This window comes from Haliotis rufescens, unplaced genomic scaffold (assembly GCF_023055435.1).
Source record: "Haliotis rufescens isolate VD_foot unplaced genomic scaffold, xgHalRufe1.0.p SCAF_4, whole genome shotgun sequence".
NCBI lineage: Eukaryota > Metazoa > Mollusca > Gastropoda > Lepetellida > Haliotidae > Haliotis > Haliotis rufescens.
The window spans coordinates 52,658,926-52,684,678 of record NW_025964112.1 but is presented as its reverse complement, the minus strand read 5'-3'; the positions used below and the strand labels follow the sequence as shown (position 1 = coordinate 52,684,678).

The 25,753-nt window shown below is 40.3% G+C and overlaps 1 protein-coding gene across 3 annotated transcripts in view; it reads left to right on the top strand.

Annotated features, from left to right (window-relative positions):
- The window catches only part of LOC124110991 (zinc finger protein 263-like), a 101,569-nt gene extending 76,985 nt beyond the window's left edge, over nucleotides 1–24,584 (top strand). For 2 of the 3 annotated variants that reach the window (XM_046470522.2, XM_046470523.2), the window contains 3 exons: nucleotides 9,999–10,115; nucleotides 18,174–18,272; nucleotides 20,093–24,584. In XM_046470522.2, the coding sequence (XP_046326478.2) occupies nucleotides 20,186–22,555 (2,370 nt within the window). In that variant the 5' untranslated portion in view covers nucleotides 9,999–10,115; nucleotides 18,174–18,272; nucleotides 20,093–20,185 and the 3' untranslated portion in view covers nucleotides 22,556–24,584. The remainder of the gene's footprint in view (nucleotides 1–9,998; nucleotides 10,116–18,173; nucleotides 18,273–20,092) is intronic. The other variant, XM_046470524.2, reaches the window with a different exon arrangement.
- Nucleotides 24,585–25,753: the final 1,169 nt, after the last annotated feature.

The following is a 25,753-nucleotide window of genomic DNA, read 5'->3' as shown; positions in this document are numbered from 1 at the left end:
TATAATACTCTATTGCCATATTGAGGGGCGGTCGGGTAGCCTAGTGGTTAAAGCGTTCGCTCATCACGCTGAATACTCGGGTTCGATTCCCGACATGGGTACAATGTGTGAAGCCCATTTCTGGTGTCCCCCGCCGTGATATTGCTGGAATAGTGCTAAAAGCGGCGTAAAACCATACTCACTCACTCCCTCACTATTGCCATATTGTGACATCACTGTTCAGAGAGGTCTGTACTGACAATATGTTTTGATTTGAGCTACTCACACAGTCAAACATTCCCATAGCCTCTGAGCAAAATGTAGGGTGACTTGTATACTTTGTTCTTGAGAAGTTCATTCTATAATTAACGCAATTAGCATCCCTTCCCTTTTAACTGATTATTTCCTTGGTGTTAAGTAGATTAGTTGTAACAGGAATAGGGGATGTGAGTGGCATAGTGGTAAGAGTTTCCTTGTCAAGGATGTCACTCACTCACTCACCTAAAAAACCTGACCTCACTCACCAAAAACCCATCTAACCTCACTCACTCACTCACTCACTCACTCAGACCCCCTTCACTAACCAAACACCCACCTTAATCACACCCACTCACTCACTCACTCACTCACTCACTCACTCAACTCCCACTCACTCACTCACTCACTCACTCAGACCCCCTTCACTCACCAAACACCAACCTTAATCACACTCACTCACTCACTCACCCACCCACCAACCCACCCACCTACCCAGAGCTCACTCACTCACTCACTCACTCACTCACTCACCCACCCACCCACCCACCCACCCACCCACCCACCCACCCACCCACTCACTCACTCACTCACTCACTCACTCACTCACTCACTCACTCACTCACTCACTCACTCACTCACTCACTCACTCACTCACTCACTCACTCACTCACTCACTCACTCACTCACTCACTCACTCAACCCACCCACCCACCCACCCACTCACTCACTCTGAAAAATCTGTAATCCAAAAAATAATAAAAAGCCTGGCCTAATGATGTCAATCATTGAATTGTCATGTCCAGACTCAACTTTTTACAGACCGTTATAGCTGGAATATTGTTAAACAACAAGCAAACAAACAAAATCTTCCATTAACATGATTAATCTGACTAACAGGAAACTTTCTGTTTTGCCTGAACAATTATGTTTACTTTTCACTTATGATATTAACTAGCACCATGTCTCATTGCCCCAAGCATATTGACATACAAGTAACGCTGTGTTGTTTTTAGCACCATCCACCCCCTGTTTATCTACACTGTTGTGAAGCGTTCCATGAAAACAACGCGCTACAAACACACTCATTTGTAGGATGTAGTAAACAAGACCATTTGGAGATGTTCCCTCCACTTGATGACGTAGTACGGCCAGCTTGCTCTAGTATTGATCTGGGAATCGTAAGGCCACGCGCTGATGCTGCTTTGTAAGTCACAATTTACGTCAATGGTCTGGAGATCTTGTAAATACAAGGAGAGGGGTAAATGGCAGGGGTGGTCATTTGACATGGCCGTGTCTTCAGATAAACAGTTTGTGATGTTATGAAATACTTCTCGGTTTGTGACTGATTTTGTTGTTTTAGGAGATCTGATTTAGCTGTTGTTTTGGATTGACGATCGTAGGTTCCGTAGTGCATTCACCTCTTCGTATCTACAAACAATCAAAATCTGCCACAGATGGAAAATTGGGTTAAGTAAAAAATCAATAGTTATCGTGTAATGAGGTCGTTGACTTTGGGGAGGAGGGATGGCTGTGTTGTTCAGGAAAATAGTGTACTCCTTTGCACAAAATGATGAACTGATTTATCTGGTTTTGTAAAATGGTATGTCGAATATTTTCATAGGTTTTTTTAAAAGTTTAAAAACCATAGGTTTATGGGCTTTTGGGTTGTGTGTATTTTGTAGTTGGAGTGTGTATTGGGATGTGTACATGTATCATGTATCTGACCCTGTGTGAGTGAGTGAGTGAATGTTGTCTGACGTCACAGTCAACAATATTTCAATTATGTCACTGCAGCCTGTAAATATCCTACTCAGGACCAGATGAGGTGTTTTGTTCCAGGAAAAATCCATTGTTTAAATCAGTTGTTGGAAAGAAGTATCTGACAAAATGTTTCAGAACAAACGGCCCGGAATTCATTCATATCACAATACCAAATTTTACAATGACTTTTGTGAAAAACAGTTGAGGATTTATTCGCTAGTGCCACATTAAATGTTTGTGATGTTCTTTTATTACTTGTCCGTGAAGAGATCACCCGTTTAATAAACATACAGCTGTATTGCACATTGTGTAATACCAAAACGCCTATGCTTATGTACTCTCGGAACACGTTTCACAAACAAATATTGAAAGCTCTCAACATCCCTTGGCTTATTCAACAACAGTGCATTTGGAGATGATAGATCACTGAGGAGAGCTTATGCACACTCAATGACCCCAGCAACCTTGTTGCTAGGCTGATGTCACATGGCATTGTTTCCCCGATGGATCTTGCAACAAAATTCCACAAATTACGTCATCGGGTATTGTGACGTGATTGTAAACTTTGAGGTGCAAGGCCCTGTTCCACAAGGCAATTGTAGCGCAACGACAGTCGTTAGTCTTAAGTAAAGTATGTGAGATGCGATAACCTTAGGGCTACGATAACTTTGTGGAACGGACGCCTGAATTCTAAAGGTGGACCGTTGTATGGTATTAAATTCATACGTTTCAACTTTGGACGTGTTTGAAGTATTATTCTGTTAAACTCAATTGGATTATGCCATGGATCGTGTAGTGTCAGCCTATGCACACTCAACAGTATAATTCTAAAAACATTACAAATGGCAAGTAATAAGTAAGATACTAAACTTGATCCCGTGTAAAACCAATTTTATGAGGTGTGGTATTACACGGGAGCTCGTTTGATATTCTGTATATGTATTTGTGTATGTATTAATTTTATTTTAAGTTGAGACCCAAATTTCCTTCGGGATTATAAAGTTGGTATCTTGTCTTAAAAGTTGAGAATAGAATATTTGTAGTTGTCTGTACCATCTCATGAGAATGGGTAGGCCTCATTATGAGTGAGTGAATGTTGTTGAAAGCCACATTCTACAATATTCTAAGTTGTATCACAGTGGCTTATAAATAATTGAATCTGAACCAGACAAAATAGGGGTTGATTGCATAGCTTGGGTACATAAAAATAAAAATTAGTATGTGTTGCTCAAAATTAGCATGAAGGTCAAGGAGTCCTTGTCATAACCATTATGTTAAAACTTAAGGATTTCAGTAAGTGACTGAGAAGTGTTTAACACTGCTTTAAACATTATTCCAGTTATATCACAGGGTTTCAGCTTGATGTGGGATGAAAGCCTGTTTACCACTTTGATGAAACCTTATAATGAGCACAGGCATGGTGCTAACAAACCAAGAAACATAATTGGAGGGAAATAGGATTCAAACCCACGATCATAGGTTTCTGGCATGCTCAAGGGAAGCAACTCTGGTAAGCAAATTGGGGTGCTTAAAATGACCCGTGCGCCCTCGCTTCAATGCACAAAGATCAGAGTCATCAGGATAACATTACACGAAGCTATCCACGTTATAATATAATGTCTCGAGGCTCGCATTTCGGTACATCTACACTAACCGATGGTTCCATTCTCATGGTTCTTGTGATCTCTAATTACCGTATTCGATGTAATAAGCGCCCCGCTCTAATAAGTGCCCACATTGATATTTGCTAATATATTGGCTACTGAACAATCCCAATCAGCACCCCTTCAGATTGATCAATGTACACAAGACTTATTTATTCGTGTATAATACGCACTCGTGTGTTATATCATCCTTAATTATGAGCAATTAAATTCTTGAAAAATATATCTGTCATATGTAAGCATTTCATGCTGTTAGCATAAAACACGAAATTTACGATCTTTCAACTCAAAATAATATTCTAATAAGCGCCCCCTATTTCTAATTTTGAGAGCGCCCTGGGCGCTTATTAAGTTGAATACGGTACCTGCTCTTGATTTTCATTAACAGGTTACCGACCAATCAAACATCAAGATAAGGTAGAGGAAAATGGAAAGTCGTTTTGGCTAGGAGTTAAAACTACAGGTGGCCTCTTGAATCACTCATAGTGATGTAGACATAGAATTTATGTCTAACATTTTGTATTGTACAAGAAGGTCTATATTACTAGCCGGAGGCATAATAAAAATAAATATTTGTATGTTGAATTTATTTCTTTAACCGGCTGCTTTTCAGTTGGGGTGGCAGGCCCGTGAAACAAAAACTAAAAAATATGTGGCCTGAGCATTCTGCTTTTGTCTAGCAAAATGGCGTGACATCTTCATGTAGCATTTCTCTGATTTCTTTAGAATGTCATCAAAGTCTTCCTCCAGTAGTGGTGGCAGGCCCGTGAAACAAAAACTAAAAAATGTGTGGCCTGAGCATTCTGCTTTTGTCTAGCAAAGTGGCGTCACATCTTCTCCTAGCATTTCTCTGGTTTCTTTAGAATGTCATCAAAGTCTTCCGATTTCACTTGAATAATTTTTCAGATACCTGTGTATCACAGGAAACACTTGGCATTTGTTGGTATTCCATAATGTGCGCTTTAAGTGTCTTCAGGCTGTCTAATTCCATAAATGGCAATACATCAACTTAAGCTTCACAGTGACCCTCCGCACCCATAGAAAAATGTTCATTAAACCTTGAACTAGGATGTTGTAAGTAACGATCATCGATGCTGATTGGCCGACACACTGGCCTTTTATGCTCAGTGCAGATACACGCCATAGAAGGAAGTGCATGATATTGATTGTCCCACTTTCCCTGGTCATACAACTGCCGAGTTGGACAGACCTAACTGCCCTATTCAACCACAAGGGCTAACAACACATAACTCGTAGTGCTTCTTTGTAGATCCCCGCCCAACGATTCCTCACCGATGTTTTGTTGATTGAAAGGACCTTCTTTCATATGTGTTTTTAACGTATCTAACATTGATGATATGTTCAGTTTCCGTATATATTGATCGTAGGCTTATTGTAATTGGATTGCTGTTTGCGAACGTGATGTTGGAATGTGGGTTTGTTTTGAACGGGGAGTAGGATGGCATTTTTGTTTTGATCATTAGTCACGTCAGTAATGGGAGATGCATGTTTGTTAGGCTTAGGTTTCCATTGCTGTATACTTGCCATTGTCCTTGTGGGTGTAGGTGAGAAGACGGTAGGTTTATGGGGATTGGGTTGAAGCTAGGTAGACATTAGATAGAGTACTTTTATGTTCAGACTGCTTTTGTGTGATGGAGCATAAGATGTTATAAGACGGTACTTGTTGTTTCCCTTCCTGGCTCTTGCCAGAAAGAAGAGACAAGGACCGGCTGGCTCGGAATCAGTATAATGTGTCTGAGTGGGTATCCATGTTAAACTGTGGCCTGGCATCTTGGGGGCCAGCATTTTGATGTATAAAATGTCCACACCAGAGAGGAACCAGTCCGTTTTATTCTGCTGGAACAGATCCATTCGGCGAAGAGGCAGAATAGTGGTGAATATAAATGAAACAAAACAGGCATTTGCAGCTGTAGTCCACTGGTCCTTTTAATGATAACATAAAGTAAAACTCTTAAAAAACGGCAAATTTCTACTAGTCCTTATAATACCTTAACTATTGGGTGCTTTGGCAAGGACGACAGGACAAGTGCCAATTTCTTATGCTGCATTTGTCTTAACTCAGCAGCAAACTCTCTCGTCCATGCACATCGCTGTATAAGTGAAATAATCTTGAACACAACATTAAACCCCATTTCACCTCACCCCATCTATGCTCATCATATTGTGGACCGCCTCTGTGGTCTAGTGGTAAGGCGTCCGCGGGGAGAGCGGAAGGTCCTGGGTTTGATCCCAGTCCGTGTCATACCAAAAGACATTAAAAGATGGTACTTGTTGTTACCCTGTCTGGTGTTCAGCAGTAAGGGGCTAAAACAAGGACTGGTCGGTTGGAGTCGGTATACTGTGTCTGAGTGGGGTATTCATATTAAACTTCAGCTTGGTATCTCAGTGTGCTGGCACTATAAATCGGCATCAGTCCGGACTAGTACAAGCAACCACACACACAAACACATGCACATTACAAAATAACTGCAATAATCTTGGACGCGTTGTTAAACCACATTTCTCCTCACCTTGTCATACAATTTCACCAAGGTCTTGACTTTATTTTTATCCTTGTTTTGCAACATACAAAGACCAATGGCAGGATGAAACCATTTAGTGGAAACTCAGTTTCTTTTATATTTGCAATTTTTCTGACCTTCATGTTGTCAGTGTTGGAAAGCTGAATGGCTTAAGTTCAGAGATGTGACTTAAGTGATACAGGTTTATTCCAGGAATTACCTTCACCATTTCTATCAGGTGTTGTGTTATTGGTCTTCTGTAATTAATAAGGTGCAGTTGAGAACAATATTCCAGCTATATGATGGCGGTCTGTAAATAATCGAGTCTGGACACAATCTCTACTCTAGAGTGTCATTATAAGTTAGTGAAAGTTCCTTTGGGGCTGAGACCGCCTCCGTGGTCTTGTGGTAGAGCGTCCGCCCGGAGAGCGGAAGGTCCAGGGTTCGATCCCGGGCCGCGTCATACAAAAAGACTTTAAAAGATTGTACTTGTTGTTACCCTGTCTGGCGCTCGGCATTAAGGGGCTAAAACAAGGACTGGTCGGCTCGGAGTCAGTATACTGTGTCTGAGTGGGGTATTCATGTTAAACTGCGGCATGGTATCTCAGTGAGCTAGCACTATAAATCGGCATCAGTCCGGACTAGTACAAGCAGCCACACACACACATACACGTGCATGCACGTCGCTATATAAGTGCAATAATCTTGGACGCGACGTTAAACCCAATTTCACCTCACCTCCTTTGGGGCTGATGTCAGCGATATTCCAGCAGCCTGTATATAGTCCTGTCTGGACTAAGCATTAGGGCTGGGACGATACACCAACTGTGCAATCCGATACGTATCACCATACCTTGTTCACGATCCGATACGTATCACCATACCTTGTTCACGATCCGATACGTATCACCATACCTTGTTCACGATCTGATACGTATCACGATACTTGCATGTGCCCTTATCTGTGGTACGTAAGTCATCTTTTTCATAGACAGGATTGCCAAATACCTGGCACACTGATGATTTACAGTTGGCAGTGTCAAGAATGGCACAATGGATGAAAATATTTATTTTTTCAATACCAATTTTCACTACTAATTAGTAGCCACAAAAAGTAAACATTTAAGGTATTAATCAATATTTTTTCCTTCATGTGTGACTGTGATCGATACTTGGATCAGGAAGTAAAATATCGCGATGCTCCCATGCATCCGTGTATTGTTCCACCACTACTAAAATCATGAGCAGTGATCCATACTGCCAGAGGGGCGGTCGGGTAGCCTAGTGGTTAAAGCGTTCGCTCGTCACGCCGAAGACCCGGGTTCGATTCCCGACATGGGTACAATGTGTGAAGCCCATTTCAGGTGTCCCCCGCCGTGATATTGCTGGAATATTGCTAAAAGCGGCGTAAAACCACACTCACTCACTCACTCACTCACTCACCCATACTGCCAGAGCTTGAAAACACAATCAGGCATGCCTTAACAGAACAATACCTACCCACAACAGAAACATTCCATGAATAGATGCCATTGCATCCAGAATCGACAAGTTGTATGTATAAGATATCCGCAACACTATAAAAGCACCACCTTTATTATCTCCATCAAGAACTACCCTTTATTGTTTGTTTTCAATAGAGGGATATCATTAAATTATATCCTGCTCGGAATGTAGAATTCTCGACGTTGATTGGCTAATTAGAAAGTTCTACTGAAGTGACCTCATATTGATATTCATGCATAGAGATTGTCTTGTGATGTGGACCAGATTCCATCTTTTGTGTTAGACATTGCTTGCCTCTTGTGTTATGAAGGTTTTTGTTGAAGCCTTTTGTTTCCCATATTGCTTAAAGCCGCATAAAACCATACTCACTCACTCACTAGACGATCAAGGGTGATGAAACTATTTCCCCCGGTCAAATAAATCTGTTAGATTAGTTGTAACTGATTAGGTAATTAAGTTAATATTTTGTTCGACATAAAGCATAAGGTCAAGAAGTCCTTGTCATGACCCTTGTTGGCGACTAACGGGATCGGGTGGTCAGGCTCGCTGACTTAGTTAATGCATGTCATCGTATCCCAGTTGCGTGGATCGATGCTCATGATGTCAATCACTGGATTGTCTAGTCCTGATCGCCGTCATATAGCTGTCATATTGCTGAGTGCAACAACAATAAACAAACAAACAAACAAACATAACCCTTGTCCTTTGGTAGTCCTTAGTTTCAAACACTAAAGGTGCTAACACTAAGGATCTCAGGCCTCCTGTCATTTCAAACACTATGTACCAAATAGCTGGAATAATTTTCATGCTTATCAAAATGAACTTCCTCTGTAATCAATCTAACCAGGTGAGCTACAATACCATAGGTCTCTATTTCAGTGTCAGCTCTAATAGAAATAACTCTCAAAAAGTTGCCTATTATCATTAGGAATCTTTATATTTGTCATAAAATCTCTGTATTTGTTAACATGTGATACTCCCTCATTTCTATACTTGTATACGCAAGGCCTTAACGTCATGAAACAGGCATACCAAATATGGCAACAATTCAGGTGTTTTTATTCCACTATATTTTTCTATTCACAACAAATCCATACTGCTCAGCAACAAATTGTTTCCTATAAAACACAACTAATGCCCCAGGTCAAGCCAACAGTCAGATGCTGGCTTCCGACCGTTGAGAGGTGCAGTGTTATCAGTGTCGTTCATGGCCAACCGTCCAGCACCAGTCATTATGTAAGATCCTTTTATGAATGCTTCTTTGAACTTGACAGATTTCTGCACTATCCTCTGTTGAAAATCTTATCCTCATGCCTTACTATGGTCCTTTGGTGTGAATCCTTGTACCAGACATCAGGCAGTGAGTATGGGATTTTTTGCCACTGTTGCCATTATTCCTGAAATATCACTGCTGGGGACAGCAGAAATGGGCATCATATGTGAGGAATCAAAACCGGGCTTTTGGCATGATGAGTGAACATTTTAACCACTGGGCTTCTCCAACTTCTTGTTTGTTTGTTTGTTTGTTGTTTAGCTCCACACTCAGCAATATTATAGCTATGTGAGGGCGGTCTGTAAATAATCAAATCTGGACCAGACAAGCCAATGATTGACATCATGAGCATCGATCTACGTAATTGGGATATAATGACATGCATTAACCAAGTCAGTGAGCCTGACCACTCAATCCCCTTAGTCGCCTCTTTTGACAAGCATAGTCACCTTTCACGGCAAGCATGGGTTGCTGAAGACCTATTCTACCCAGGATCTTCACGGGTCTTCATCATTGGTTCTGATGAAGTTGTAAATGTCCATTAAGGACTTAGCTGACACATCGTGGTGAAACTGAAAATGTGTTTAAATCTCCTTTATAGGAAGCCTTTATAACATTGTGAACAGAGGCGAGGGACAGTTATTCTTGAAGTACCTGACTGAAAGAGTGAGTGAGTGAGTGAGTGAGTGAGTGAGTTGGGTTGAACGCCGCTTTTAACAGTATTCCAGTTATATTGTGGCGTGTCAGCTTGATGTGGGAGGAAAGCCCGAAGTGATGCAGGTCTCAGACGTTTACCACTTCGGTGAAACCCACGAGCACGGGTATGGTGCTGACAAACCTAGAAACATAATTGGGGAGAACCGGGATTCGAACCCACAAACATAGGTTTCTGGCGTGCCGAAGGGACGCAACTCTGCACAGCGAATCGCGGCGCCTTAGACGACTAGGCCACCGTGCCCCCACCTGAAAGATTTTACAAGGCAGTGTTAAACATGACTACCTCATACAATGTTACAACTGATTTTGTTGTTCCAGGTATTGGATGCCCACAACCCACCATGACAGCAAGGCTAGAGATTGATACAGCAACACATTCACTCAGGGGCAGACAACTCTCTTGTACACCTTCAGCTTTTACGTTTTACTTTTCGTGTGAGTATAATATTTCTATATGGGTCTGACACTGTGTTTATATGTCATTGCCAAGATATTAAACTATCTAGAGGAATGCATATTTGGTAAGTCTTACTGAGCGCTCCTCAACACTGTTGTGACTCATAACATAGACTGAGTTGATGTCTTCAGTTCAACAAACAAGTGTGTTTTTACAGAATAACTAACTTTATTGAATACCTGACACATGTTATGACTGTGTGCGTCTTTCTCTCTCTCTCTCTCTGTCTCTCTCTCTCTCTCACTCATATATATATATATACACACCATGCAGTTTGACATGGATATCCCACTCAGACACAGTATACTCACTCCGAACCGACCAGTCCTTGTTTTAACCCCTTAATGCCTCGTGCCAGGCAGGGTAACAACAAGTACCATCTTTTAACGTCTTTTGGTATGGAGCCATCGGGGATCGAAATTCAGGCCTTCCGCTCTCTAGACCATGGAGGTGTTCTGACTTATATGTAGAATAACTGACATGCCATGACTTACCGTATTTCTCGTATTAAGCCTTCCAATAAGACTTCCAGACAAATATGTAAGAAATATGAATATACTCATGGTCTGTCTGTATGTGCTGTAGGGTAATTGAAGCACCAGTAAAATGGCAAAAGTGTGGAATACTTGATTTCTGCATGAGACCAGCTAGAGTTATGCCTCTTTTCCTGTATTTATATCTTCACTCTGGAAATTAATGTTTTTATTATTACATATGCCTAACACACATAATAAATATACCTTACAATGTGTGAAAAAATATTCCTTCAGATCCCAGTTGTCATGTGTGGGATAAACAGTCCTTTAGTGTTTTTATGAGATTTTACAACCTGCATCTGGGGGATAAAACCTTGGGTCGACCTCGGATAGGGTTTTAAATCTCATAATTCATGTGTTTCATGTGACTGGAACAACGTTGTTTTTTTTTAAAATAAAAAAATTCAAAGGTCAATAAGAAACAGACGTCAACTAACTCGTGGTGGTGTACGTATATTTGTACATGTATCTTAATTAACATGTTGAAAGAGAGATTCTCAGAAAGAATTGTGATTTCTCAGCACCTTTTCTAGTCTTGTGGTTCACCAGGCTACAGATACAATGGTTGCAAGTTTGATCCACTGAAACGTAAAGTCAACGGTACTTTGTGCGTGATGGGGTGGGCATCTTAATCCCTGTAATCCTGATACTGCACAAGTTTGGAATGCGATGACTTCACTGGAGGTGTATAGTTTATAATCCTATCCATAGTCTGTTTAATGCAGACATTCCAAAAGGCTTGTCAATTACCAAATTAACTCATTTGCGACGGATAGTCTGTTATTCCATACCATGTGACGAAAGAATACATTTCAATGTGGACCCCTAATTCACAGGACTGACCCTGACCTTGAATATTGACCCTTCACATGATAAGTATTGACCTGTCACGTGATGATTATGGAATCGTCTGCTGGAGTGAGTGAGTGAGTATGGTTTTACGCCTTTAGCAATATTCCAGCGATATTAATGCAGGGAACACCAGAAATGGGCTTCACACAATGTACCCATGTCAGGAATCGAACCCTGGTCTTCGGCGTGACGAGCAAATGCTTTATACACTAGGCTATCCGACTGCCCCATCGTCTGCCAGAAATAAAAGATGGCGTCTGGTACTAACATTTTACTTCCTCATTTAAAATTATATAGGTCAATATGGTGATAATAAGCCTAAATGATTTATCATACCACACAGTCACAGAATCATTGTTTATTAGGCTTTTGCTATACAGCTTCATTGTTGCTTGGAAACTTGGTGGCTTTTCCAATTCTTCGTATGACAAGTTGTCACCCAGTTAGTTCATGTTTGTCACAAGTCACCTTTACAGCTGTCGTTAGTCATCTGGGGGGCGCCATTCAAACGTGGACAATCTCATGTCAATTTGATAGAATTTTATAGAAACAGTTAAGTGGGCGCTAATAAGCTCTTCCATCTACAATAAAACAACTACCATTCTAATCCTTTTTTAAACTCTGAAAGGTGCAGCATTGATCGTATTAGGTAGGCAGGGCATGTATGGTTGTGTTGGTCATCTAGCCTCAATGACTCCACCTCGACTTAACCGCTGATTGTCTATAACGCTCATCAATTATTTGGACCCTAAGGGTAGCGTTGTAGTGAGTGATCACTGTACATAGTCGTAGTGGGATGATACATCGATCGCGATTTTTTTGCTTCTTGATACAAGTATCGATTACAGTTGCACACTAAGTAAAAAAAACGTGAAGATTCCGGGGTAGAATAGGTCTTCAGCAACCCATACTTGCCATAAAAGGCGACTATGCTTGTCATAAAAGGCGACTAACGGGGTCGGGTGGTCAGGCTCGCTGACTTGGTTGATACATGTCATCGATACCAATTGCATGGATCGATGCTCATGATGTCAATCACTGGATTGTCTGGTCCAGACTCGATTATTTTACAGACCGCTGTCATATAGCTGGAATATTGCTGAGTGTGGCGTTAAACAACAAACAAACAAACACTAAGTAAAAAATATCAATTCTTACCTTAAACATTTGCTTCAATCAGCAAACAGCAAACATGAATTAGTAGGGAAAATTAGTGGATATTTTCATCCAATGCGCCATTCTTGACACAGCCAACAGTAAATCATCAGTGTACCAGGTATTTGGCCATCCTGTCTATGAAAAAGATGGCTTACTCACCAGAACTCATGCAAGTATCATGATATGTATCTGATCATGAACAAGGTGTCGTGATACGTATCGGATCACACAGTTGGTATATCGCCCCAGCCCTAATGTATAGAGGAACAATAAGTGTGTGCCTCACTGACTGGTCGTTACGCTGTAGTGTGCACATGGCCGATTCAGTGCAGGGCAGTGACAAATGAGAATATCTCTGTTCGGTGGTTCCAGCGGTCACTCAGAAATGCACAAAAACAGGATCATAATAGCACCGGAAACCAGCATAAACAGCCAAAATTTAATCTGATAGTGAGGGGCGGTGGGGTAGCCTAGACATTAAAGCGTTCGCTCGTCAAGCTGAAGACCCTGGTTCGATTCCCCACATGGGCTCAAAGCGGATGCCCATTTCTGGTGTCCCAAATGGTGATATTGCTGGAATATTACTAAATGTGGCGTAAAACCACACACTCACGCACGCACTCACTCACGCACTCTCACTCACTCACTCACTCACTCACTCACTCACTCACTCACTCACTCACTCACTCATCTGATAGTGTTATGTCCCCTTGTCGCTGTTGACCTCCTGCTTTTGATGTCTCTGTGGGTTCTAGCTACATTGCCTGAAACAGAAAACTTTTCAAGACCAATATCAACATAAACAAAGGGATTTGAAAAAAAATATCTGTACAAGTAATTAATTTCGGTTTATAATGCAGTAGGCTGACGAAGCCACAATACCAGACACATTCCCCACACCCCACTTTTTTGTTGTTGTAAGAATGAATGTGGTGGGGGACTCTAGATATCTTTTCAGATGGTGTGTCCTAAGATTTGCCACAAATTATGAGAGGATATTGGAAATGAATATAGCGCACCATGTTGTGTGACTGAAGCTGGGATTTGTGATCTTAACAATCACCGGTTGTAACCATGTAGACAAGATGTCATTAGGGATTTGATTGTGACAAATCTGTGACAGATTCTAGCTGGTGATATTTTTGTGAACTTGACAAGTATTGATGAATTGTAGTATTTATATCGGTATAGTTTGTCAAATTGTAAATAAAACTGATAATAATTATATCACTTTTATATTTAATGTGGACAAAAGTGTCCTACACTCCCAAAGAACAAGACCTGTGAAGATCCGGGTTAGAATAGGTCTTCAGCAACCCATGCTTGCTGTAAAAGGCGACTATGCTTGTCGTAAGAGGCGACCAATGGGATCAGGTCGTCAGGTTTGCTGATTTGGGTGAAGCATGGGTTTCTTTAAAGCACTTACATTCAATAAATTATTTTTTTACACTATGAATCATAAACAACTTCTATTCTTATCTTTATTTTTGAACATACATCATAGATTGTGTTAGGTAGGCAGAGCGTGTACCTCCGTTCAGACTCAACAGCAGGAGACCTGTCCCTTTACAATGTTGACATTTTAATTTTTCTGAAAAAGACCCTGAAGTTGAACTGTTCAGACTGAATTACATTGATTGTTGTCTGGTGTTTGTTGTTCAACGCTGCACTCAACATATATTCCAGCTATATGACGCCAGTCTGTAAATAATCGAGTCTGGACCAGACAGTCCAGTGATTGACATCATGAGCATCGATCCACACAACTGGGATACAATTACATGCATAAACTAAGTCAGCGAGCCTGACCACCCGATCCCCTAAGTCGCCTTTTACGACAAGCATAGTCGCCTTCTACAGCAAGCATGGGTTGCTGAAGACCTATTCTACCTCGGATCTTCACAGGTGTTCTAGTGTTCGAACTTTGAAGTTGTCTGCTGTTTTGAAATTTGAAGTGTTTTGAAGGAGAGAAACTTTGAAGCTTTACAACTTCAAAAGTCTTCATGTTATAAAAGAATTCCAAAATCATGAAGGTCCAATCTTGACATGCAAGTCTTGAAACTTAATAAAAGCTGAAGTACTGATATTTTTTTTTTTGTATGGTTGCATATCGAGATACATATTGTATCATGACCTTACTTTATCTTTGCAATTCTAGTCATTACTATGGTAACATCGCCAGCTTTAACATTGAGGGGGTCAGTTGAGACCCATGGCTAGTTTGTATCACCTTTTCTTCACCCACTTAACACATTCAGTCAAATTGCTTTTTTCAAGTGTAGTCATTTCTAATCTCAAAGTTGAATTATTTTTTGCAATGATATGAAATATTTTTGATATATTACATGCATATTTGTCTTCAAGCAACTAAAACTTTATTTAACAATGGTGATTTGATTATTTTACATATTTTACATAATATCTAAAACTTGAATCAACAGTAATGACAATTTATTTTCACCTTCAGCATTTTAACAAGAACATCCTTGAAAAAATAAATCAAATATGTCTTCGGAAATTTATCATTTAAGATGTGTAGGTGATGTGACCAGCTTATCCAACAAGAAAGTATAAAATTCCCACGCCAGGTAACCAAAGATACATATGCAGTTGCAGCACCTTACACAAGTGATAGGACCATGCTAATCAATGGTCATGTTTTACCTAGTGTCCTGTAGGCCCTGTTTGTATAGGACAGAGTTGAGTGGGTGGGGGTGGGGGTGGGGGTGGGGGTGGGGATGGGGGTGAGGGTGAGGGTGAGGGATGGGGATTGAGGGGGCGATGGACTAGGGGTTATGGGGAGGAGATGTTGTCTCAAACTCAACATCATTGTCAACTCAGACTTCATCTGTGTTTGCTGTGTTCCACGTGGAACAAATATATACCTTGTGTTCTGAGAAGACACACATGTCTTGTCTTTCCAGGTTTCCGATGTAGGTTTTGACAATGGTGTTTTTGTCGCCATGGAGGAGATGATTCAGAAATGTATTGCTAGCCTGCAAGACTGTGGCTAGTGACATATTCAAAGGGTTGGAGAAAGTAACAGGTTATTGAATCTCTGTCTCTGAAAACAAAAGTTTTTGTTGGCTGGGTGTTAATCAGTCATGAATTGCAATTATTTGTGGTTCTTGTGACACTGAAAATCAGTAAGTACTTGTTATGACTAAGTGGGTTTTACCATCTTCCCGAGGCACGGGGGTTGACTGACAATAAAAGTCCAGTTTCCGAACTAAGCTGGAATTATGGACTTATAATTTGGCTGGACTAACGAGTCTCTTCATAGTCCAATCAAAATCGTGTAACAATATCGACATATGGTTCATAAACAACATGGCCACTGCTGTGTCAAATTTGTTCGATTGCAAGATTTATAGAGCATGTGTACCACCAACTGGGCGTCGACACATATTTTCCAAATCTTTTCATGTTTTTTTAATCAAGGTGCTCTGCCATTTTGCTTGAAGCAAATGCAAGTGAAATGAGAGGTAGAATCTGATTGGTCAGTAAGGGTGACATAACTTGTAATAGCCATTGGTGGCACTAGGATCGAGCCCTGAAATTCCAGCCTAGTTCGGCAACGGTAACAACTAGACTTTTAAAGTCAGTTAACTCTCTTGCCTCGGGAAGATGGGGTTTCACTAAAGTGGTAAACGTTGAAGACCTGCATCACTTCGGGCTTTCCTCCAACATTAAGCTGACATGCTCTATATAACAGGAATACTGTTAAACACATGTGAAACCCAACACACTCACTTATAACCAAGAACAGACAACTTCATCAGTTTCGAATTAATAACAAATTAGGTCCATGTTTGTGTCAGACAAGATGATGGAGAAACATGAAAATTGGCATATGCATACGTCATCAGATTGACTGGTGACTTTTGCTATTTTGAAATCTTTCTAAATTTTATTTTGTTATGTTTCCATGGAAACAATTTGGTCTCAAACAACTCAAGGCTTCGTTTCTGAGCCATGACTCTCAAACCAATGAATATTTTTGCATGAAACTACACATGTGCAATGACCACATGCTCAACTGTTGACATATAGCTGGAATATTGCTGAGTGCAGCATTAAACAATAAACAAGGCATGCTCAACTATTGCTTGTCATATTTTTAAATTTTTTGGTTAATTTCTTGAGTTTCCATGGAAACAGTTTGGACCTATGAATGTTTCTGCATGAAATCATTATCTTTCCAAGATATAATTTGCAATCATTGTTTTTTGGGGATTTGCTGACGTAATTAGGGTAACAATTTTAACTAATGTATTAAGAAAAGGATTGGGGAGAACACATTCTTGTTTTAGTTACTCCCAGAGGTTCTTATGCATTTAGAGTTACTAATTTTTCAAAATGACTGTGTCTAACTGTTGCAACTATTTATTACCGTTAAATATTCCTGGATGTAACGTGCTATACAGATCAATCTAGTGGTGAACTGGTGCCTTTTCATGATTTGGAATTTTGAAAATACTGAACCGCATTATTTTTTTCTTCACTGAACTGAAGGTATCCAACAGCAGTGAACCAAGGGTGGGATATAAGTAGCCAAACTCCATTTTCGAATTGCACCAGACCGGGGGGATATGTCATCTCCTGATGACTCTTCCTTATGGAGCGGTGGGGTAGCTTAGTAGTTAAAGCGTCGGCTGATCACAGTGAAGGCCTGGGTTCAATGGGCAATCTTTTCAATTTATCTTAACTTCACTAACTCGCTAGGTGGGCTGACCCGTACGGTTAAACCTTAAACTGAGGGTGCATGTGGTATGCGCGATATGAGCGGTAGGTGTTGCTATAACACCTAGAGACAGTTGACCAGTGTAGGCTTCACCTCTGTCGGTAACAGTCGCGCCGGTGTACAGACAGTATATCTTTTTCGCCTAACAATGATCTATCTATTGTCATGTTACAGCTAATATGACTTTTAACCAGTCAAGTATGGCATTTTTTATACATGCGTTCATTCTTTAACAAGTTAGGTTCGTTTCAGGGCGTCAATAACGTTAATTTGATTGTGGTTGCTCTAGATATCGGTGAGTTGGTGTGGTCTGATGATTTCACCAATATTGAATGAACAATATTGAATGAATTTTTAAATACAATATTTGTAAAATAGACTATAGACATAATTCAGATACAAAATGATCACTTTTTATGACCAGATAAATTTGCTTACTTCAGTACGGATTTGTTGACGTGGTATTTCAAGTGTTATATACTCAGGGCAATGTTTTTGCTTTGGGGTAAAAAACCCAACAACAAGTCAAGTTTATGTATGTATTATGCACCCCACCTCTACACAGCTGTGTAATTTTTAAGACAAGATTAGCACTATATACAAGAAAGTACACAAGTTTAAACTGCAAAAAAAATGGTCGTTCCACATGTATTTGGAGCACAGCTATACTTGTTAATTTGTAAGATGGGATATTGGGCGATGAGGGTTGTAATTAGTGCTTCAGTATTGATTGTTGTGTTTCACAGGTATTTCCAGACAAAGGACTGATCGAGAGCCTTCGCTTTGCTCTGACAACACTCAGGCTAAAGACGAGGCTTGGGAAGCTGCTACATTCTAATCACCACGTAAATAACCTACGTACTTTTTTCTTAGGGTGTGAAACAGACTTGATATATAAGAGAAACTGATAGATCTGGCATTAGTTTGGGATGTGCTTGGGTGACAGGCTGGTCGTTCAATGTAAGTAATTTTATTTTTAAGACTGAATATTTGATTTTATGGAAATCCAGCTTTATCAGTGTCAGTGTATATCTACACCTGACAGTGTTTCATCTCCCGGAGATTATGAAAACTGGGGTCATCATAACAGTAAGAGCTTTTGGGTTTTTAGAAAACATTTTTTTATTTATAAATCTGTACATGTTTTATGATTGAAAGGTTTTTCAAATTTTAGTGTCATGATCGGAGGCTTTGTGAAATATATTAACAAATTTCACATGATGGAGTTTACTAATTTTTACACTTTTACATTTTCCGGTTTAATTACAAATCATTTGTTTTAACCATCTTCATCATGAATGCATGGCTGCCTTTGTACTATATCAGTATTTTGGGGAATGTTGAGATGTTATTGGTTAGGGGCTGTGGGTTAGCCTCATGGTTAAAGCTTTCGCTTCTCATGCTGACGCCAAGTGTTTGATTCACTGTATTGGTAAAATGGGATTTTGGTGTTACTGGAATATTGCTATAAGCAAAGTATAACCATTCTCACTCACTCTTATAAGTCAGCCAGAGGTTTCAAATAACATTAGCATCTCCTTTGAGTACATGCATCAGAGGCAGTCAGGTAGCCTAGTGGTTAAAGTGTTGGGTTGTCATGCAGTTGAAGCCCATTTCTGGTGTCCCTCTCTGGGATATTGCTGGAATATTGCTAAAGGCGGCGTAAAACTATACTCACTCATTCACTTGCATCACTTCCTGGTGGGTTGGGAGTTTTATGTAATTCAGTGGCAAATGTCAGTTACAATATGACAAGTTGTTTTCCCTTTAATATTCAAGTACCAGTCGCAATATATTTTGGTCATCTGCATCACTGCACATGGGCATAATAAGTATTGAGAAAGTACTATTCTTTGCTTTGTCAGCCACTGATAACATTAGAGTGAACCCTAGCCGTGCTCCAAGGCTGTACTGCATGATAAGTCCATGGATGTGTAGTAATTCTATCCCTATAATAGGCAGCTCTACGTGAGATGACAGTACTGGTTGCTTGTCTTTTATTGGAACAACTGGTACATTTCATTTTTGTAATCTAGAGCACAAGTCAATTTACTTTTGGTTGAACTAAATAGTTTGAGGTTCATTTTGTCCTGGGAGAAATTTGCTGTGTTTTCAGTGTAGTGTAAAGCACTGACAAATGTACAACTCTTCCAATTCTCTGAGGGATGGTCATGTAGCCTAGTGGTTAAAGCGTTCGCTTGTCATGCCGAAGACCCAGGTTCGATTCCCGACATGGGTACAAAGAGTGAAGCCCGTTTCTGGTGTCCCCCGCTGTGATATTGCTGAAATATTGCTTAAAAAGCGGCGTAAAACCATACTCACTCTCTCACTCCAGTTCTCTTAAACTGCTTGGTCAGGAACTTTGCAAAGAGGGTAGCATGAATGATGTCATTAGTTATCATTCTCAGCCGTGATATGACTGGAATACTGTTAAAAGCGGCGTTAAACCCAACTCACTCACTCACTCACTCACTCACTCACTTACTCACTCACTCACTCACTCACTCACTCACTCACTCACTCACTCAAAAACAAAAGTTTTTTTTTATTTGGAGATCAATGTAGACTTTATATTCTGTAATATTATATTAATAATTAATTTTTATTATTTTTATTAATATTTTGTTGACTATGCACCTGAAATTCTTTTCTGTTTTCATTACAGAGTCACCATGAATACCAAGGATCCCCATTTGTTCCCCACCCAGTGCCTACCTTCTCCCTTTCCCCCATCTCCAATTTGTGAGTTTATTTGACTATGATGGGTCATCCGTCACAAAGCTCCACGGAGCACCATAAAATTCAAGCCAGCCAATCACAGCCCTTGGAAGCGACTGTCGCACCAATCAGCCCTTCTGAATTTCATATTAAGTCAGAGTTTCAACCAGCCAGTATGTTGGACAAAGGCGTGAATAAAGCATTAAATTTCGTTCCATATTCAAGTGACAACCCCAGCCATGCTGGAGCATTCCAGAATCCCAATTTGCAAAAGTGTCCGCCTGGATTTGAAGGTAACGAGATACTCAATATGCCTCCCAGAACAGGGGAAGAAGGGGAGGTGTTTGATGATTCTAGATATGGGTGGTTTCGAGGACCCCCATTGATAAAAACTGAACGACCTCGACTATGGAGTGGTGAAGCGGAAGACAACACGTTAGTTGAGACAATATCGGAGTCAAGTTCCAGCAACATCGACAGTGGCAGCAGTCGAGAACAGTCCCCCTTCACTGGATCAGAAGATGTTCCCAAACATCAGTACCCAGGGAACTCAGAACAAGAGGATTTCGGAGGAAGGCGAGTTGGAGAGATGTCTGCTCAGAAATATGAGGAGGGAGATTTTCATTCAGAGAGTGAACGTCAGAGCTACCAACATGGGAAATTCAAGAAAATGCTTCATCAACGATATGTGACTAGTCTTCAGTCAGACTCTTCATCCTTAGAGCAAAGCTTGAAGGAAGGGCCAGTGTACTTTTACCCTCCTGAACTAGAGGATATGAAAGGCAGGGGCCAAGATGTGGGTCCGGGAGGAGTATGGGTGTCTTGTGAGTCGGTGTCGGAGTCAGAACGTGATCTCAAGAGGACCAGTGATGTTCGGTCGGACACACCAGACGATGTCTTCATGGAACCTACCTCTTCTGTTACTTCACACAAACGTTCAAAACCTCCTTCCTTGCAGCAGAATGAACCTCTAGACCTCTCAAAGAGCACAAGTCCTAATTTGTCCCCAGGGTTGGGATCCCCTTCTCTGGGGTCGCCATCACTAGGGAGTCCCTCCCTGGGTTCTCCAAACCTGGGTTCTCCAAACCTGGGTGTAGGGATGGGCCAGGTTCCCCAGGAGCAGGAGCTGTCTCCCACAGCAGCCAAACAGTTCTCCCCTGTCACTTTCCGGTCTACGCATCGCCTGCCATACTCACCCCACGGTCTTATCTCTCCACAATCACCTCTGTGTTCAGTGCCTGAAGGCGGGCGTATCTTCAACTTCAGCATGCCCAGTCCATTTGAAGGTCCCCACTCGGACTCGGATCTTCTGTCCCCTAGTCCCATGTCACCACGATTCTTCACATTCCCTCCTCACGCCTCCATGTTGAGTCCCCTAGCGGAGGTGAATCGCTTGGCTGTCTCGCCACGGGCTCTGTACCCATCATCACCTACTCAGTTCTCCAACTTCCCATCCAAGCAATATGGGCCTGTCAAGCAGGAACACACTAAAGGCTTTTACGAGAAACGATCCTTATCGGAGTCCGATGTGACGTACCTCTGTCCGGTTTGTGGACAAGTGTTTCCATCCTACGATAATCTTGCTAAACATATGGCCAAGCATCTCCCAACTGAGACTGTACGTGCAGCTGACAATAACAAAATACATTACTGTAAAGTGTGCAATCGGTCCTTCTCGCGTAGTGACATGCTTACTCGCCATATGCGGCTCCATACAGGACTTAAGCCTTATGAGTGCACAGATTGTGGCCAGGTGTTTAGCCGCAGTGACCACCTGAACACTCACAAACGAACACACACGGGTGAGAAACCATACCGCTGTCCACAGTGTCCGTACGCAGCTTGTCGGCGAGACATGATCACACGACACATGCGCACCCACAACAAGAGATCATCACGAAAAGGTGGACGCTTTCTGGCTGTGCCCGAAATGGAGAGTAGCGAAGTACGTAAGAGTTCAGTTTCAAGCACAGATACAACAGACTCAACTCGAACCTGCTCAGTGTCCAGCGTTGATAGTTTGGAATCAGAAACGAGTCATCGTAAATACGCCAGCCCGGAAGGAGCGCAGGCCGACAAGGACGTGACACAGACGCTGCAGTGGGCGTGTGGGAGGAAAGAGGCTCCAGACTTTGAAGAAATCGACCAGAATACACTGTCTGTGCCTACAGAATCATCTTTCGATCCATTCATGGGGTACAGAAAAGCCCGGAACTGGTCGTCGACAAGTTACGAAAGTATAGACTCGGAAGACTCTAGGAGAGATTCTGTTGCCGATGATCCATTTTTAGAGCCTGAACGCCCTGCCACAACTACGTCACGTAGTGGTGGTCAGGGGAGCCCACTCATAGATACAGTTAGTCTACAGAAATGTACTATAAGTTCCGATAGTCCTAGTGTAAATATGTAGCTAGGTGCAATCTATCCCCTCTAATTCAAATGGAATTGTCTGCAACAAATGGTGACTTGATCATTTGAATATTTTAGGGGCCAAAGTGTTAGACTGGTTCTGTTATCTAGCATTCCCACAAGGGCTCTTTTGGCCTGTTTTGGATTTTGTCATGAAATCAAAATTTACTTGTTATTGTTTGTGTCCGCTACGCATGTGGAATCTATTTGTGATCATTTGACTTATATGCCATTGGTTAAGGGTATATTTTTCACATTATAGTTTATTTGGTGCATATTGTGTAGTTGGTACTTTGTATGGTGACATTTGCCAATGTTTTTTTGAGTAACACGATGTTTGTGGATACCTGTGATCAAATTAAATCTATTTTTTTCCAAACAAATATATTCATCTATATTGCATCGACATCTACATCTGCATCAGTCTCACGGTCACAATTTTCAATTTTGGAAAAATTATTTTAAAAATTTGAAACGCTCGTCCCTATTTTTTGTGTTAGTGATAAGGATATTGAAAATACTTGCTTGGATATTTGTGGAGTTTTTGTTAATACAATTAGAACAAGATCATATTCTATTGCTTTCTTCTGAAACTTTCTATAGGGAGAACAGTCTCCATTCATTGATTAATTCGATCACAGGTAAACGCAAATTTCAAAGTAAACATTTGTTTTCACTTTGTTGAGTATGTGCTGTTTTGAATGTCAGATAGGTTCATGTGTTATCTCCCCATTGCAAGCAGAATTTGAAACAAATATATACTTGGAAAAAGTTCTAAATGCTGGAAAACACCATCTTCTGTATGTCAGTGTAAGATTTGCCTGTATAAAGAAGCAGCATGCAGTATTCATATCACTCACAGGATATAAGCAAAACATATTTTTTTCCTATCCAACAACAAACTGTACAAGGCTGACAGGCACTTGCCAAGACAGTTTGTAACTTGGGTAAATCTTGTTGACACTTTCACCCAAATTTAATTAAGAAAATAATTATTTTTAGAAGTGTAGTTGATAAGAGAATATTTTACTGCATTTCATTACTTTTTTATCACTAGGTCAGAGGAATATTGATGATTCTTATTTAAAATAATATATAATATTTGGTAATTTTTGGCACTGGAATTGGCCAACCCCAAAGGTCAACACTTGGAGAAAGGGCATAATATATCTGGAATATGTCAATTTTTAAATAGATGCCTAATACATCTTGGCTGTTTTCACATAGAATCGGACAGCAGTCCCAAGAAAGTAAAATCTGTAGCCAAGGGGAGATAACTCTAAACTGACACTTTTTCTCTGGATACCTCATGCAGTATTATGGGTTGCCACCCAGGACTGAGTGTGTTTGCATCTATCATGTTATTTTTTTTCTTAATTCTTGTTTGAAAGCATAAAACATGGAAATCTGAAAATTTTCGTCAGTCCTCGGTGACATAGTGCTGAAACAATCATCATCATTTAATAACATTAAAGCAAATATAAGACAGTAACTGTTGCAAGAGGAATGCTCTAGGGCTTGTTAGGATGGCATTTCTTCCTTTCAAATGTACTCGTAAATATGAGTGAGTTTGAAACTTTTCTGCATATTTGAAATTTTCAAATGTACTCGTAAATATGAGTGAGTTTGAAACTTTTCTGCATATTTGAAATTTTCAATTTGACAATCAGATTTTGCCACTTAATAATTTGGGTACAGTATATGAAGCCCATTTCTTGTGTTCCCTGCCATCATTTTTGTGGTATATTGGTAAAAGCGACGTAAAGTCTAACTCACTCACTTAATTATTACAAATATACTCACCGTCAAAAGAAATGCAAACCGTAGAAACATAATAAAGAAGTAGGTACGTTAAGAAGAGATGTTTCCAATGTGTACTAATTAATGACAAGACTAAAGTCAGTCAATTGTTACCACAGAGTGTCTTTATTCTTATCACAATATGAGGCTCATGATTTCCAAACTTTACATGCTAATCCTGCACGAGACAATTGGTGCATCTCGAGTCATGGATCTGTGACAACACATGTGATGCGTTCATGAGCATCGGTTCACACAGCATAACAGTAGTTTCGTTTGTGCATCGACCAATCTAATATCTCTTGAATATTAGCAATTCTTCAAATATTCACTAACATGTTTTCACATTTCTTTTGGCGGTGTATACAGAAACATGCCATGCTAATGTGCAAACATCCAGTAAGTTTGTGAAAATGCCTGATGCTACAACAGGGCCAAAGATATTAGTTGAAAGTCCATGTTTTATGCATTCCTCAGTGATAGTTTCAAGTATTTCTTGTGATCAGCTTTTGAATGGCATTCAATGTATGTTGTAGTTAACTCAGTTTCTGATTGGCTTCAGGTTACAGTGGTTCTTGAAAGGTACTTCTTGTTTTATCGATGGCGGATGTACTACATGTACTTGTTTGTTACATTTTGATTTTGTTTGTTGAATAAGCGTTATTTGTTTGTGCCAATTGAGGTTTCATGTAATTTTGAATTTGATTCTGAAACTTTGGTTGTTGAGCCTTCAATTCAGCCATGTTGTGTTGCTGACTTTCAAGAAATCTAGATCTGCCTTAAGTTGTAAGTGTTATCTGTGTTATGAACACTGTACTGTTAAATTAAATTTATTTAGAGGAAGAAATATAATTTTCTCATCGAAATTGGTGAAAAAGTAACATTGTTTAACAGAATTACAAATATGGCATGATTTAGAGTATTGGATTTATAATGAACGTAAACATTTGACACATATTTGAGATGTTAACTTGTATCCCAGTGAGTGAGAGGCTGCCGTATGGGTGGTTATTTCATCAGAATCCATGTCTTTCACTGTCCCAACTATAACTAGTTGTAGTTTATGTAATACTAGTAGTCAACAGGTCATGTCATGTTGTTTGTATTGAATATTCTTCTGATACTCAGTTGTGTTGACAGTAGTATCACATTTTCTCCAATTACTGCTCCAGCTATATAACAGGGTTTTACGTATAGAGGAAATGATCTTGTACCAACTTTTGACTGGAACACATCTGTTTAAAAATACATAATGATTTTGATTAATGTACTTATAGGGCAGATATTCATTGATATTGAGTCAAAAGTAGTTCAGGTACTGGGTGATGATGCTTTTGAGAGTATTATTTTGAAAATACATGAATAATATCAGAAGAGTTTGTTGGAATATTATTATTCA